The following is an 18,750-nucleotide window of genomic DNA, read 5'->3' as shown; positions in this document are numbered from 1 at the left end:
TCTTTGGAACACCACCTAAAAATTAACCTCAGTTGCCAAAAAAGTTCCATTGTTTCAAGTTTATTTTGCCAATGTCCCCCTCTAATATCTTCCTTCACTGTCTGTAAAATACCAAATTGGAATCCATTGTTTTCATTTTTAGTTCTTATTGCATATAGTTGATCTTAAATACATTTTTGAAAGGTTTCTCAGTTTTCCCAATGTAAAATTGTTGACATCCTGTACATACTGCAATGTATGCCAAACCCCTTGACTCACAGTTTCCTGTGGCTAATCTGACTTTCATAAGAGGGTCACCTACACAGATGTCACTCTCTTCCAGGATATATCTACAGTAACCACAGGCACCACACTTAAACATACTCTTAGAATTTAAATGTTCCGGGACTTTTGGGTGCTCTAACAAGTATTTCAAGTTTAAATCAGTTCTGTATACAAACCTAGTGGTGTTACCAACACTCTGAAAAATCTCACTGTTACCCCTAAATATAACCCAGTTCTTCTCCAATATCTTTCTCACCTTTCCACTAATGTCACCATAAGTTAAAACCATAGATTTAATATATGACCCCTTGTCAACCTGTGAGTTATTTTCCACAAGGGGAATACCCAGCAGGGGTATGTACCGAGTACCTCAACCACCCGCGACTTGCTCACAAGTGTTAATGATCATGTCCCATGGGTAACCGCTATCTAAAAAAAACTGAACAGTACCCATCTTGTACCTAAAAACCTCCAATTTGGAACACTTCCTTGCCACCCTGACCATTTGACCTTTGACAATGTTTTTCTTTACATGTCCAAGGTGACAACTTTTGAAATCTAAATAATCATTAGAGAAGGTGGGTTTTCTGTAAATTTTAGAAATTAATTTTTTGTTATCCATGTCTTTACACACTGTTACGTCCAAGTAGTCCAGTCTTTGGTCAGAGTGGTTGGATGTGAAGTTGAAGTAATCACAAATACCATTGAGATAGTCTGAGAACTGTTCCCGTCTACTAGGAACCTTCCACAAAATAAAAAGATAATCTAAAAACCTCAAATAGCAGTACCAATTTTCTTGGAATGGGCTGGTCAAAACATGTTTCCTTTCCCAGGAATACATCACAAGGTTAGCAAACAATGGGGCACAACTGGCCCCCATTGCTCCACCCTTCACTTGTCTAAAGTATTCTCCTTCAAACACAAACCAGTTGTTCTTTAATATGACCTCCATGTCCAACATAATAAAATTTAAAATTGCCCCCCTTAAGGTAGTTTTCTCGATCAAAGCCTCTTGTAACTCTATGTATGTTGTTCTGATGAAGTCCTGAATTTTTATGGATGAAAGCACTTGACTGGAGTTTTTTATTTTTTGTACAGAGCTTTTATCTCTGAAGCCATTAAACTTGTCCTACTACAGGTTGTTGTCTGGGCAATTCTTTATGAGGTACTTGTGTTTTATTTTAAATGGTAGAGTATGTTTTTTTTTTTTAACAAACAGCAGAGCTAGATTCCATATAGCACATGCATGATTTTCATGACTGTTTAACCTTTTTAAGTTGTAACGTTTTAATGCACGGTGTTTGATCTTACCTAGACACATAATGAGTATTAGTGGTAGACATACTACATGTTTATATCGGCTCCAATATTATAACATTCATAAATTTTAAATGGGATCCAGTTTACACATTTTTTCTAGAGTTTGCAGACCTGAGCATCACAGCTGTGAGCATGACCGACTCTTTTTCCGCTAGATTTTTCATATATTTTTAAATAGATTTTGAGTGTATTTTACTTTAAAATTCTTTAATAGCTTTATCATTTGAAATGAATAACTTATGTACATATATATATATATATATATATATATATATATATATATATATATATATATATATATATTATGTCTTAAGTGTTTGGTAGGTATTTATTTAGGATTTTTTTTTTGTACTATATTTTCTTAAATAATATGCATTGTTTTTAGCCGAACAAAATGTAGTGTTATATATTGTTGTTTAACTTTTAATTTTTAGTTGTGTTTCCTACCTGATACACAAGCCTGAAGAAGTTCTAATAGATGAAAATGATCTATGTTACAAACGTTTCTGAATATTGGTAGAAAAGATTTCTAAGGAACATTGAAGACTTATGTTAACTTTTACTTCTTTGATACTACAATGAAATGCTTTCAGGAAGTGTTGGCAATTATTCATTTGTAATTTTTAGTTTAACGTTTAGTTTAGTTTAACATATCCTGTAATCACAGAGTATGAAGTAGGGCAGCACTATGTTGAATATCACACTGGTGTATGGGGGAAGGGGTATTTAGCAAGTAGACAAGCTAATTGTCTTTTACAACACAGCTACCCTAGTAAAGCGCTCCCTTGCTTTTAAACAGGTATATAAATGGAATGATGAATTTCTATAGTTTATTCTGTTTTTTCAAATACTATTTGGATTGTTTATTTGTGTGAGTTTTAATAAAGAAGATTCAACTTGAACCAGCTTGTGCTTCCCTACTTTCATTAGTGGATTTATACTTTGGAAAGTTTTTAAAGAAAGTATTTCTACCACCTGCTATTAAGTGGGATAGTCACAGTATGTTTTTTATTAGGTGCCTGAACTCTAGGGAATCTTAGATCTTCCAGGGAAGTTTCCTGATTATTTGTTTATTATTATACCTATCTATCTATCTATCTATATATACAAGTATATTATACACCCCCCTGTGTGTGAATATATATATATATATATATATATATATATATATATATATATATATATATATATATATACAGAGGTGTAGCCATGATTTTCAGATTTGTGCTCACAGTTCCTGGGCTGCTGCCTCCACCAAACCACATCCCCATCATCATGCTGCTCTCCTCCCACCTCTCATATATTGTTGTGTAAGCCACACCCCCACCACAATGTTATTCTTCCCCATGCCGTCATTGATACATGATGAAGCAGTAAAACAAAAATAGACAGCTGCCCCAAATGTACATCTACCTCCATTTAAAAGCATGTTAAGAGGCTTCCCATTTACATTATGGCATACTTTTCCCCAGAACAGCCATTCAAAGAGCTCATGTGTGTCTAATAAACAAGTTCTCACAAGACTGGGTTTTAGTAGCAGGGCTACAGTGTGACAAGGCAGACACATCCCTCCTCCAAGCATGCGCCAAGACTCAATAGATGAACACTATTTGTTCTGCAATGCTGATGTTCACAGTTTATGAATCTGATCACTGGTAGTTAATACACTAACTTAGGAAAAGAAAGAAGAAAATTAAAAGCTTGTTATGCTGCTTAAAAGAAACATTTCCCAAGTTGCTTTTATTATTTCATTTAAAAATTGAATTTCAGTGACATCATCTTAAGCAACATAATAAATTTAATAGTTGCACTAAACATTCATTAATTCTATATTAAACCAAACTGTGTGCCTACTAATTTTGCAATCAATAACAAAGAAGCACTAAGTAATATGTTAAGCCTTTTCACACATACATTCATACAATTTGCCATTCTATGTAATAAGTATAATTTATCAAATTTAACTTTAACTAGAACTCAGTGAAAGCAATAACTAAACAATCAAAAATCATGGACATCAATTGTTTTGACAGTTCAGATAATTTGCAACCATTACACTTGCAGAATTGAAGTTTTTTTTTTTGCTGTCCCACAATTAATTTTTATTGAAGAATATTTAAAATCCATTTAATGAACTATTAATACAATAGAGGTTCTCTGGTTCGATCCTCGGTTGGGGTGCCTTCTGTGCAGAGATAGCATGTCTTTCCTGTGGTTGCATGGGTTTCCTCCGGGTGATCTGGTTTCATCCCACATCCCAAAGACATGCTGTAGGTGGATTGGACACTCTAAATTGGCCCTAGGTGTGAGTGTGCGCATGTGTGTGTGCCTTCTGTGGAAGGTTGGACACCAGGCTGGCAACTCGACACTGTAAAACTCGACTGCCAATCATGAGCGGACAGTTGATCTGCTGTGGCGACCCCTAACTGGAAAAGCCGAAAGAAGAAGATTAATGCAATAGTTGATAGAGTACAAAACCAAATCTCCAGTATGCAAACTAATATTAGCAAACTCACAAACATACTGTAAATAATAAACAATGCAAACATGAATGTCATAATATCGACTTTTATTGTATTCATGAATAAACAAATTTAAGAATGGCGTACACAAGTAACTGGCCTATGAGGTAAGTGCTGGCTAAACCAACTGTATTTTTTAGATAGAAAGAAATTGATCAGAAATCATAAAAAGTGGAATTTAAGCAAGTCTGGTTCAAAACTACATATAGAAAATGACTAAACTCCAAGATTTTATTTTATGAATACATGGATCTGACATCGCTGCACTATAATATTCACATATGTTGTTTTTATTATTTTATGCTGATTGAACAAAGTAACACAACTTACAGTTTCAAATACATACACTGCTTTTTGGTTGAATGAACACCTGAGTTAGGTCCTTTGAAAACTACAGTAGTTTCACATATATGCTTTCCTACCTTATAACCTAAATGCTTTAATGACTAACACTGAAATAATTAAACAGAAAAAACTCCACATTTTTTTCTTTTTCTTGCATTTTACTCAGACTGTGCAGCATGGCTTGATTCATCCCCTCTTTCCCTAAGACTGTTTCAGTACCTACACACTTTTATGCAGCTCACAGGCCATGGTTGGAACAGGGAAAGCAGTTCTGAGCTACACTGCAAACTAGATTAAACTTACAGAGCAATAGCTAGGTAAGTTGCTGTTGGGAACAGTCCTCCAACCCCCCCCCACTTCCTCAACCTTTGTTTTTATTGCCCAAGTTGATGTACTATATAGCAGTTCAGCTCCCACCATTGTTCTGAAAAACCTTATTTTCAGTTTCCTTGGCATACTTCTGCCACACACATGCCAGATGGCTGTAGTCCCTCAGAATCTGAATTACCGTCAATTTATGTGCCTTTACATTGGCTGATTCCACTTTTTCCATGCTTAATCGTGGTCTTAAGTTTATTCCTACTGTTTTGCCCAGACTGTATGTTTTGAAAAGTAATATGTATCGTTTTATACGAAAATTGCATTTGGCTTACTTCTTTGAGGGTAAAGGTAATAACAGCCTTTCTTTTGTAGACCTACATAATGATTATGACATCTTTTCCAAATGACTCAGAAGATAGTTTTTATTCTTGCATCTCAGATGATGAAACTTCTGAAATTAGTAATGCATATTGTAAGTTAGACACATCTAAAGTTGTAGTTAAAAGCTGTTTTATTCCGCCTTTTTCTCATGAAGGTATTCAAAATCTTTCGGCTATGGTTGATTTTGCAATTGAATCAGTATATAATGATTTTGCTGTTAATAGACATTGTATTCAATATAACATGACTAAACTGGAATGGCAGGCCTTACAAAGGCTGACTAAAAATCAAGAATTGGTTATAAAGCCAGCAGACAAGGGGAACAAAGTTGTATTAATTCATTATACTCAGTATGTTCAGATGTGTTTGGAACACCTAGACGATAGTGAGACTTTTAATAAGTGTATTATTAAAGAATATGAAGAAGCTATAAAACAATTTAATATTTTACTTCATAAGGGCTATCGTTTAGGATAGTTTTCAAAAAATGATATAGATCAGAAATTTAAGACGGAGAACTATGAAATTGCAAAGTTCTATTGTCTGCCGAAAATGCATAAAAATATTCACCATCCTCCAGGCCGTCCTATTGTGTCAGCATGTAGTTATTTTTTGAATAATATAGGTATATTTTTACATAGTTTTCTATATCCATATCTTATTAAACAGAGATCTTTTATTAAAGATAGTTTTGATTTTTTAGAGCAAGTATTACCAATTAAATGGACTAAGGACATATACTGGTTAACGGCTGATGTAAAGAGTTTATATACAAGTATTAAACATGAACATGGACTAAGAGCTTTAATAAAAACTTTAGGAGATAGTCCTTTATCATATTATATTGTAGAACTAGTAGAATTCTGTTTGAAGAACAATTATTTTATATTTGATGGACAATTATTCCATCAGTTAAAAGGTACAGCCATGGGGGCAGCATTTGCCCCCATGTATGCTAATATTATGATGGGTTTTTTGAGATAGAATTCTTGTATCAAATGGATTTTTTTTTAAATATGTGGTCAAATATTGTTATATCGACGATTTAATTTTTATTTGCCAAGGGGGTAGGAAAGAAGTTAATAATTTTATGCATGACTCACAGGAGAATGAGTTTCATTTAAAATTCAATGGCTTTCAGTTAGGTAATAAAGTGGATTTTTTGGATATTAGTCTAGAAGGAGGTAAGGATGGTAAAATTGTTACTAAAGTATTTCGCAAATTTGAAGAGGGTTTACATTTTCTAGATGGACATAGTTTGCATCCCCCACATTTATTAAAATCTTTACCATATGGTGAATTTATAAGACTAAAAAGATTATGTAATAATACAAGTGAAATTGATAAAGAACTTGAAAAGACATCACAGTTATTTATTAAAAGGGGATATGACGCTGAGGAGGTGCTTTTTTCACTAAATAAGGTTAGAAAAAATGGTATGTGTAAGATTGGTAAGAATTATAATAAATGCTATGATGAAAATCAAAAACTAAGACACTTAAGAAAAGTTTATATGGTAATGACTTATGATTTATTGTCAGAAGAGTTGAGGCAGATAATTCAATTTTATTGGACTTCTTTATTTAAATATAAAGATTTAATGGATATTTTTGAAAGAAATGTTAATTTTTCATTTAAAAGAGGTAAGAATTTAAAAGATATCCTGGTTCATGCAAGATTTGTTACCCCAAAGGTTAGTTTAAATATTAATGTAAAATTAATGGGAACCTACCCATGTGGAAGGTGTATTTCATGCCAGTATATAAGTAAAACATTTCAGAATATAAATGGCAGAAGTTTTAAACCTATAGGGAAATTTTCATGTAATACAGAAAGAATTATATATGCATTAAGATGTCCATGTGAATTATTTTATGTGGGGGAAAGTAAACGTGCCTTCAAGATAAGGTTGCAAGAACATGTCAGGGACATTAAAAATGAAAGAAAGGAAAGTCCACTTGCAGTGCACTTTAAAAGCCATCATAATAGTAATCCAAATGGTATATTAGCTACTGTTTTAGAACATATTGTTACTATTGAAAGGGATGATAATGTAAAAAAGAAACAATTTTTATATTGAAGTATGGTACTATGGCCCCTGGTGGTATTAATGTAGAATGCAATTGGAAAGTCTTTTTATAATTAATGGAATGATTAGATAATTGAATATTTAATTGTTTAATTGATGTTTTTATGGTATAAATATGTGCTATGTTGCTTTTGATAGTATTCTCCTTGGAAGGCGTAAGCCGAAGCATTAGAGACTATCCAATAAATTTGTGGTGGATCCTGTTTATTGTTGTTATACTTGGAATTTAAGCACGTCTGGTTCAAAACTACATATAGAAAATGACCAGACTCCAAGATTTTATTTTATGAATACATGGATCTGACAAAGTGCCATCTCTGCACTATAATATTCACATGTTATTTTTATTATTATATGCTGATTGAACAAAGTAACACAACTTGCAGTTTCAAATACATACACTGCTGTTTGGTTGAATGAACACCTGAGTTAGGTCCTTTGAAAACTACAGCAGTTTCACATATATGCTTTCCTACCTTATAACCTAAATGCTTTAATGACTAACACTGAAAACAGAAAAAACTCCACATTTTTTCTTTTTCTTGCATTTTACTCAGACTGTGCAGCATGGCTTGATTCATCCCCTCTTTCCCTAAGACTGTTTCAGTACCTACACACTTTTATGCAGCTCACAGGCCATGGTTGGAACAGGGAAAGCAGTTCTGAGCTACACTGCAAACTAGATTAAACTTACAGAGCAATAGCTAGGTAAGTTGCTGTTGGGAACAGTCCTCCAACCCCCCCCCCCCACTTCCTCAACCTTTGTTTTTATTGCCCAAGTTGATGTACTATATAGCAGTTCAGCTCCCACCATTGTTCTGAAAACCTTATTTTCAGTTTCCTTGGCATACTTCTGCCACACACATGCCAGATGGCTGTAGTCCCTCAGAATCTGAATTATCGTCAATGTATGTGCCTTTACATTGGCTGATGCCACTTTTTCCATGTTTAATCGTGGTCTTAAGTTTATTCTTACTGTTTTGCCCAGACTGTATGTTTTGAAAAGTAATATGTATCGTTTTATACGAAAATTGCATTTGGCTTACTTCTTTGAGGGTAAAGGTAATAACAGCCTTTCTTTTGTAGACCTAAATAATGATTTGTCATCTTTTTCAAATGACTCAGAAGATAGTTTTTATTCTTGCATCTCAGACGATGAAACTTCTGAAATTAGTAATGCATATTGTAAGTTAGACACATCTAAAGTTGTAGTTAAAAGCTGTTTTATTCCGCCTTTTTCTCATGAAGGTATTCAAAATTTTTCAGCTATGGTTGATTTTGCAATTGAATCAGTATATAATTATTTTGCTGTTAATAGACATTGTATTCAATATAACATGACTAAACTGGAATGGCAGGCCTTACAAAGGCTGACTAAAAATCAAGAATTGGTTATAAAGCCAACAGACAAGGGTAACAAAGTTGTATTAATGCATTATACTCAGTATGTTCAGATGTGTTTGGAACACCTAGACGACAGTGAGACCTATAATAAGTGTATTATTAAAGAATATGAAGAAGCTATAAAACAATTTAATATTTTACTTCATAAGGGCTATTGTTTAGGATAGTTTTCAAAAAATGATATAGATCAGAAATTTAAGATGGAGAACTGTGAAATTGCAAAGTTCTATTGTCTGCCGAAAATGCATAAAAATATTCACCATCCTCCAGGCCGTCCTATTGTGTCAGCATGTAGTTATTTTTTGAATAATATAGGTATATTTTTACATAGTTTTCTATATCCATATGTTATTAAACAGAGATCTTTTATTAAAGATAGTTTTGACTTTTTAGAGCAAGTATTACCAATTAAATGGACTAAGGACATATACTGGTTAACGGCTGATGTAAAGAGTTTATATACAAGTATTAAACATGAACATGGACTAAGAGCTTTAATAAAAAACTTTAGGAGATAGTCCTTTATCATATTATATTGTAGAACTAGTAGAATTCTGTTTGAAGAACAATTATTTTATATTTGATGGACAATTATTCCATCAGTTAAAAGGTACAGCCACGGGGGCAGCATTTGCCCCCATGTATGCTAATATTATGATGGGTTTTTTGAGATAGAATTCTTGTATCAAATGGAATTTTTTTTAAAATATGTGGTCAAATATTGTTATATCGACGATTTAATTTTTATTTGCCAAGGGGGTAGGAAAGAAGTTAATAATTTTATGCATGACTCACAGGAGAATGAGTTTCATTTAAAATTCAATGGCTTTCAGTTAGGTAATAAAGTGGATTTTTTTGGATATTAGTCTAGAAGGAGGTAAGGATGGTAAAATTGTTACTAAAGTATTTCACAAATTTGAAGAGGGTTTACATTTTCTAGATGGACATAGTTTGCATCCCCCACATTTATTAAAATCTTTACCATATGGTGAATTTATAAGACTAAAAAGATTATGTAATAATACAAGTGAAATTGATAAAGAACTTGAAAAGACATCACAGTTATTTATTAAAAGGGGATATGATGCTGAGGATGTGCTTTTTTCACTAAATAAGGTTAGAAAAAATGGTATGTGTAAGATTGGTAAGAATTATAATAAATGCTATGATGAAAATCAAAAACTAAGACACTTAAGAAAAGTTTATATGGTAATGACTTATGATTTATTGTCAGAAGAGGTGAGGCAGCTAATTCAATTTTATTGGACTTCTTTATTTAAATATAAAGATTTAATGGATATTTTTGAAAATTTAAAAGATATGCTGGTTCATGCAAGATTTGTTACCCCAAAGGTTAGTTTAAATATTAATGTAAAATTAATGGGAACCTACCCATGTGGAAGGTGTATTTCATGCCAGTATATAAGTAAAACATTTCAGAATATAAATGGCAGAAGTTTTAGACCTATAGGGAAATTTTCATGTAATACAGAAAGAATTATATATGCATTAAGATGTCCATGTGGATTATTTTATGTGGGGGAAAGTAAACGTGCCTTCAAGATAAGGTTGCAAGAACATGTCAGGGACATTAAAAATGAAAGAGAGGAAAGTCCGCTTGCAGTGCACTTTAAAAGCCATCATAATAGTAATCCAAATGGTATATTAGCTACTGTTTTAGAACATATTGTTACTATTGAAAGGGATGATAATGTAAAAAAGAAGCTTTTATATAAAGAAACAATTTTTATATTGAAGTATGGTACTATGGCCCCTGGTGGTATTAATGTAGAATGCAATTGGAAAGTCTTTTTATAATTAATGGAATGATTAGATAATTGAATATTTAATTGTTTAATTGATATTTTTATGGTATAAATATGTGCTATGTTGCTTTTGATAGTATTCTCCTTGGAAGGCGTAAGCCGAAGCGCTAAAGACTATCCAATAAATTTGTGGTGGATCCTGTTTATTGTCGTTATATTTGGAATTTAAGCACGTCTGGTTCAAAACTACATATAGAAAATGACCAGACTCCAAGATTTTATTTTATGAATACATGGATCTGACAAAGTGCCATCTCTGCACTATAATATTCACGTTATTTTTATTATTATATGCTGATTGAACAAAGTAACACAACTTGCAGTTTCAAATACATACACTGCTGTTGGTTGAATGAACACCTGAGTTAGGTCCTTTGAAAACTACAGCAGTTTCACATATATGCTTTCCTACCTTATAACCTAAATGCTTTAATGACTAACACTGAAAACAGAAAAAACTCCACATTTTTTTCTTTTTCTTGCATTTTACTCAGACTGTGCAGCATGGCTTGATTCATCCCCTCTTTCCCTAAGACTGTTTCAGTACCTACACACTTTTATGCAGCTCACAGGCCATGGTTGGAACAGGGAAAGCAGTTCTGAGCTAGACTGAAAACTAGATTAAACTTACAGAGCAATAGCTAGGTAAGTTGCTGTTGGGAACAGTCCTCCAACCCCCCCACACTTCCTCAACCTTTGTTTTTATTGCCCAAGTTGATGTACTATATAGCAGTTCAGCTCCCACCATTGTTCTGAAAACCTTATTTTCAGTTTCCTTGGCATACTTCTGCCACACACATGCCAGATGGCTGTAGCCCCTCAGAATCTAGTTTTGACCTTCTTATTCAAACTTCATTTCTCTTCACCCACCCCTCCCAGATACTCAAAGGTATTAACCTTTTCCAATATTTCCTCTGATATCTCAGTTTTCAATTTGACTAGCAAAATAGTTTAAATGTCTTTTAAAAGTTATTTGAAGTTGAAACAGGAGTAGTCAGCTAGCAGCTCCTGGACCACAGTGATAGTTCTGACACCTCAGCAAAAATGTGGAAGAATGTCTTTCAGTATTTGGACTGAAAATTGGAAGCCTTAAAATGTGCAGTTTACCTAGTTCATTTTATTGATCATCTGCTATCACTGTTAAAGAGTAAGAGATGCTCTAAGAACACACAGCAAGAATGATTCAAATAAAATCTTGAAATTGAAAATACATTTGAGAAACTGCAAGATTCATGTGACTTATTACTGCCATTCTAGTCAGAAAAACAATTTCCAAACATCTTAGCATGAATCATATAATGGGGGCTTGAAGTGAATTCTGGTGAAAAAAATACAATGTCACTTTACAGCAGCAAGACCATTCAGATATAATAAAATAACCACTTAATAATTCTGATTCATTAAAACAGTCAAAGACATAATGAAGTAACTGAGATATAGTGTCAACCATTATTTATACTTTGTGATCACTGGGTTAGTTCCACTAGGCTAATGTCCTCTTTTCAGGGAAGACCCAAAGTGGTATTCATACTGACTAGGGGAAATTTGGACAGGATACTGGAGAACTTCCCCTACTCTTTAGAGAAGAGAAAGTGAAACACTCTCTCCAGAGCTGCCAGGTGGTGCTAGAGGCCTGCTACTGCAGTTTTGGGAATTACAAGATAGAGGAGAATGTTGCAGAACTAGAGAGAGGAGCAGGAGAAAACTTACTGAAGGCAGGAGAAGGCGATGAAATAACTGTTATAGAGTTGGAAAATTAAGGACTGGAGACACAAGTGCTGATAGATTTGATGAACCAAGAAGGAGAATAAGTGAGCTGGAGTGAGATGGTGGAGAGTTGATTACAGGAGGATGAAACAGAGAATGGAAACACAAACAGCTGAAGGGAAAACAATGGAGGTATTTCTGGCTGGTGAAGTAAGAAGTTTTCAGGGTTTACTTTTGCAATAGGGTTTTTATGTTACAAGAAAGAAGAAGTTGTGCAGATACAGCAAGTCAAGGAAGTATGGAAGAAGGAACTAAAAGGGCCAAACATTTGTAGTTTCTCAACAGCCACAGAGAAGATGATGAGTAGTAAGAATAAAAAGTGAAAGTGATGGTAGTTTTTACAGGTATGACATTATGATAATATTATTTTGCCACTGGGATTTAACATTAAATAGATATGAACATTAATTCATTTGGAAGCTTAATTTTTTTATGAAGTGACATTTGAAATTTTTAACTTGCTGGAAAATTATGACTGAGACTGAAAAAAGAAATACAGTAGCACCACTGAAAGACTGTTTATTTCAGGGCTTCAGACTACAACTAAAAAAATAATATAAATGTGCAATTTAGGACTGCAGATAAGGATGAACATGAATTAAAACTGTTTTTCTTTCACTATGTAGTACATGAAGTTAAATAAAAAAATAATGAAAAATGTATGGACTGGGGGTTGGAAGGTATGGGTAATGATGTTAATAATGGGAAATGTCAACATATTTCAAATACAACAATTGTGAATGTCAAGAGAGGATTTGTTAGGTACTGGGCCCAACCCAAAGTATGTCATTTCTGTAGGGATGAAAATCATTTAGGGCAAGACTATAACAACGAATATGTGGCCAATGTGAGAGAGGGGACATCAGCAAAAATAAATGTAAGCCTTTTTGCAGAAAATGTAAAGAATTTGGACACTTCTGGTTTGACTATCCCTTATTAGAAAAGGAAAGAGATGATAAAGAAGAGAGCTCAGAAGGAAGGCAGACAGTTGAAAATATTATTACAGAAGGTGTTGAAAGAGATGATGGTATAGTAGAGGGGATACAATGAAGAGGTAGTTAGAGAAGAAATAACACTTCAAAGCATGGTTATTAATATACAAGAAGAGAACAGATTTGCAATTTTAGAAGGTGAATAGGAAGAAGAGGGAGAAAATAGAGACAGGACAGAACAAGAACAAGATAGTGAAAAATCAGTTGTTGGCAGACTTAGGAGAATGAAAAGAAAATAAGACGTGGAAGTAAAACACTTAGAAAAGGAAAAGAATGATACTGGAATTTTAGCTTTAAACTTGAATAGCATTAGAAATGATATAAGAGATTGGTGGGAGAATGGCGTTAAAAATAAAAAAGGTGCTTATTGCTTACTAGATACCAGATGAAACCAAGAAGGAAAAAAAGAATGCAGGCAATATGGGGTGGAGCAAATAGTTTGGTTGGTAGGAAATGAGATATGTTCTGGAGCAGGAATTCTTATAAAAATTAAGATATGAGAATCTCAGATGTAACAATAGTAGTAGTATCAGGAAGGGTAGTGATATGTTATATGAGAATGAAGCAAACATGTAAAAGATGAATAGTAATTTATGCATAGTAATATGACAGAGAGAAGACAGTTATTTGAAGAAATAAAAAGTGTACTAGTAAAAGTGATCGTACATGCATAAATACAAATATTTCAAGTGCAGGCAATAATGCCCTTCTAGCCTGCCAGTATACCAAAATACTTATTCCCATAATAAGTGTCCAAGTTATTCTTAAAAATACCTGAACTAGTGCTTGCTTTAATGTAATTTGATAGTCTACTCTATGCATCAGCTGCTATCTCTGAGAACTAATTAGTATACCTCTCATCCTTATAGAATCTTCTACATAGGTTGTCTGATGATTCTCTACTACTTTTTGATAATCCCAAACATTCCCAGAGGTAGTTGTCCCTAAATGCCATGCATACATGAATAGGGTATCCTCTTAAATGTCTATTTGTGACACTGTGCAAGTTCAAATATTTTAGTCTATCATAATTACTTACATTTTCACATTCATAAATACTCTTGGATATTTCTGATGTTCTCTTTCTAATTAATCTTATCTGTTTTCTTATAAGGTTTCCATATTGTTATTACATACTCAAGTTTGGAGCTAATGTAACCAACAAACAACGATTTCACCATTTCTGATTTCCTAGACTTAATATTTTATATATATAATTGTATACAATCAATGCTTCTATAACTATCATTAAACAATCGGTTGATATGATTAGAAACTCTCAAAGGTGAATCTACTCATATACCCAGTCCCTTAAATGAATCTACAGTTTCAATCACTGTGTGCTGTATTGAATATTCACCTTTCAATTTATGTCTCCCAAATCTCATATGCTTAGTTTTTGATGTATTTGTCAGCATACTTTCCCTCTGTACCCAAATGAATTGTGACAAGTTCTTTTGCAGACACGCCCTATCTGTAGTACATGTCATCAGTTTACCCATTTTCATGTCAGCTGCATACTGAATACAGAACACCTCAGATGAAAAAGATACATCCTATGGGTCTAAGACAAAAGCCCTATGAGACACCCTGACTGTAGCTTAGAAGTTCACCTATCCACTTGCCATGTGATACTTCCCATGTCCTATTTGTAAACAAGTATTTTGTGTGTGAAGTTAAGTCTGTATAAATTACATCACAGCACAAGTTTTAATTTACAGCTGTTTTATTGTTTTAGAACATCATGTTACAGGTGGTTATATGTCTATTTTTCAACATATGCAAGTTGTTATATGGTTTCAAGTCACAACATTTCCACTTCTGACAAAAGTTTATCCAACATAATCTTCATTATTTTTTCACAGGGGATTTTAACTGTAAATTGAAGAAAGAAAGGGGAGAATACCATATAATATTAAGATGTTAAAGGAGTTTATAAAATGTGGAGATTTAAATGTAGGAAAGCGTGAAGACTGGACATATAAATTGGGAACTTTTAAGAATTCAATTGATTGTATAGTTTTCTCTAAAGACATGAAAGAAATAACAGGAGGAGGCCAGATGGTAGAGTTGTCAGATCACTGAGCAGTGTGGGCTAGAAGAGGGGGGGCAGTGAAATAATAAAGGAATTAGCATCAGGGTTAGATGGTGTAAGTTATGAATATTATAAGGAAATGAATAAAGATGAAAGACGTTTTGTTAAAATACTAAATGAATTAATGAACGAAGGTATAATGGAAGAAGACATATATGATGGAGAGGTAAAACGTATATGGTAAAAATGAAAGAGAAGACACAATTTGAAGCTTGTAACACTAGGGAATACTGACTACAACATGTTTATGAAATACTAAAAACAATGAAGAAAGTATTGGATGAGTTAGCAGGAGAAGGGACAGAGTAATGGACCGAACCACATATCAATCTCCATTAGTTGGCTGTCTCTATCTAGATAGTATAAAACACTGTTGAAACCTGCCAGTGTGCAAACTGTTTTCTTATTTGCTTGTACAATAATGACCAAGATTAGGATTTAATTTAAAACTTTTATTAAAAATTTACAGCAAAAACACTGACAGCCATTTAATGAAGAGTACACTCTCAAACTGTGCCCCCCTTTAGTGCTACCCCTGAGAACAAGGCATGGGTAATGAAAAATGTACTGAAGGTCCCATCTGTATATTGCAATATGTCATTGAATATATCCAAGCAGCAAAAGCATTTCTTCAGGAGTCTGATCACACACATTCAACAACAGTTTCTGCCACAGTACTGTGCTGCATGCCATATCTGCCATCTCTGTTGTGGTTTGATGACTTTGAATGGGGTCATCAGGCATGGTTCCAAGGCATATCCAGTATCATCTGCAGTACACAACAATGGATACCATTATAGGTGGCATGCTGCCTATGTCTATGGCAGCAACTTATGCAAGACTGTTTATATGGCAGTGCATGCACCTAACAACTAGAAGACCCTGTGGAAAGTGCCTCCATATGAAATACTGATAAAAGTCACATGTGTGCCAGATGTGGAACTCATGGGGACTACCTGTGTGGTGCACAGACACATTGCATATAATACTCTGTGTGTGTTGCATTCCACTTGACAGTTATAGTGGAATCACTTGATATACCAAATACTATGTGGAAAAGTTGGGGTCTTGATGGTGATGTGGGTAGAGAGTGGCCCCAGAAACTTAGGGAAATGGCTAATGTTGCATACTGTTTGCATAATGGTGGTTCTCTCCTGTACTGTCTTAGAAAACCATATACATTCATCCAGATGCTGCAACATCATGTCAGAGAACTGTTGTAGGATTCATGAAGTCAACACCTGTAAAATTCCTTACATGACCTTCTCAGATGTTGAAACATCTCCATAGCAAGAATGCCTACTGAGACATACATTTCATGCCCCCTTCCCCTGGTTCCATATGAGGCAGGACATATGTCCTAAATTTTGTATAGTAGTATCTTTTTACACACTATACTGTCTGACAATGTCCTGGTTGTGGAAATGATGGTATAACAGCCACTGGCCGAGACATCTGTGACAAAGATCGTGATGATGCACAACACTGCAGACTCTGGTTCCAAAAGGAGCCACCAACACATATTGCAGTGCTAATACTGATGAGATTCCTAACATCAGAATGTGAGTGAGGGTTCTGTACACTGGAAAATTCACTGTTCAGAATATCTGATCTCTGTACATTCTGCCCTACATTAGTACATTTATGAATCATTCCCAATGTTTTCTTTTGTTGTTATCATTTATGATGGGTCTCATTAAGATACAGACATTCGTTTACATTTCATTATGCAGTAATTTGCATACCATGCATACCACACTTTTTTAACAGTGGCAATCTCGCTGTTTGTCTCTCTGAATTGCCCCCTTAATCTACTGCTTCAAATAATGCTGCGCACTAATCCTTTCTTAATACTCCCCTAAAGTGAATGAGTTGATGACTGTTTAATGATACTTAAAGATTTGCTTTGTTTGTTAAAAAAGAAGTCACTGATAGACTGCACATATGTTATCAAGAGATATGCAGTCATCAAGTTTCTATTATTTCAGACTTTCAGTGAGGCAGCGATGACTGTAAAATGTAAAGAAATATGTTTTTCATTGATTTCAGAATGAAAGAGCAAGATATTCAGTTGGAGACCAAGTTGAAATTCTTTGCTTAAGTGAGTATGAGCGTGTGGGGTATCCCTTCTACAGATGTCTACCAGATGGCACATGGAAGCAAGAGACACTACAGTGCAAAAGTAAGAAAATGGCAAAAGGCTAATAAACTTCTTTTTGTCATCTGATATTTCAGAAAACAAATGAGATATGCAGCTCACTTAAAGATTTCTTACATCCAGTAAAGATTTGCATGACCAAATAAAATATATAGTAATTTATTACTATGACTGATCCATTAAGCAAGTCCACCATGGCTTTTTAGGGTGGATATCAACATGACTTTGACTGGCATTACAGCTTAGCAAATAAGCATAAGGGAATATAAGTCTTAGCGGCAATTTTTTTTTTCTAATGTTCTTCCAATTGGCTCAGTATCTGCATATACTAAGTAGTGGTTCAGGACATTGTCCTGCATGCGGTAGCTATTTGCTCAGTGTGTTTTTTTTTTTATAATCTGTATAATATATATTTACCATCTCAAAAGTGCTTACTCCTCTCTGTGCTCTTCTTTTCTAGACCTAACACTACTCTTAAGTATTCAACTGTGGTACCACCTTTAACATTCTTATAAGAAAAGCGCAGTCCAGGTCTGAACTGTCTGCAAACAGCTGCAGTTAACTTTGAGTATGTGTCTACCTGTTTGAGCCAATATTCATTTTCCCCTGGAGAGCACTCTGCTTTGGCTTGTAAGCAGCCTCCCCCCACCACACACACACACACACACACACACACACACACACACACACACACACACACACACACACACACCTTCCACTTTCTCTTATTCCCTTCTGTTAGCAAATAGTATCCATAACTGATCAATACTGTGTGTTTGTTAATTTAAACTATGACGACAGTAGCCTACTGATACAAGGTTATCCTGTTTTTCCACCTGAGAAATTAAGAAATGACTTACAGTTTCAGAGCAGTCCTTGGTCAATTGTGATTGTTTCTTAACACATACTTGTCTTTGCTTTTGATTGTTTCCAGCCCCCTCATACGAGCAACTAACAGGGTCTCTACCCGCTCCGCTCGCCACCCTGCCCCCTATTCCCTCCCGCCCCCAGTGGTCTCACCTTTATTGCACTCAAACCCCTCCCATCTTTCCAATAGCCAACCACAGCACTAACCCAACACTACCTCCTCCATCTTCCCACTACCATCACACCTCCTCAACTAACATGTACAGGCATACCTTTCCTATGCTCACTGCATGCACTCTCCTTGCATATCTTACATCCTACCAAAGCTCCATCATTCCCCCACTGAACCACTACCACTGTACTACTACTCACACCACCACTCATGTCTCACCCACACTC

General features: G+C 34.5%; 1 protein-coding gene across 2 annotated transcripts in view; it reads left to right on the top strand.

The window, feature by feature from the left end:
- Window positions 1–18,750, top strand: part of C6 (complement C6) — a 745,556-nt gene that overhangs the window by 662,821 nt on the left and 63,985 nt on the right. For both annotated transcript variants that reach the window (XM_044069804.1, XM_044069796.1), the window contains exon 14: window positions 17,376–17,508. In XM_044069804.1, the coding sequence (XP_043925739.1) occupies window positions 17,376–17,508 (133 nt within the window). The remainder of the gene's footprint in view (window positions 1–17,375; window positions 17,509–18,750) is intronic.

The sequence above is a fragment of the Protopterus annectens genome, chromosome 1.part0 (genome assembly GCF_019279795.1).
Source record: "Protopterus annectens isolate FY-2018-M chromosome 1.part0, PAN1.0, whole genome shotgun sequence".
NCBI classification, from domain to species: domain Eukaryota; kingdom Metazoa; phylum Chordata; order Ceratodontiformes; family Protopteridae; genus Protopterus; species Protopterus annectens.
Note: the sequence above shows the minus strand (reverse complement) of the source record. Positions and strands in the feature narration are given on the sequence as shown.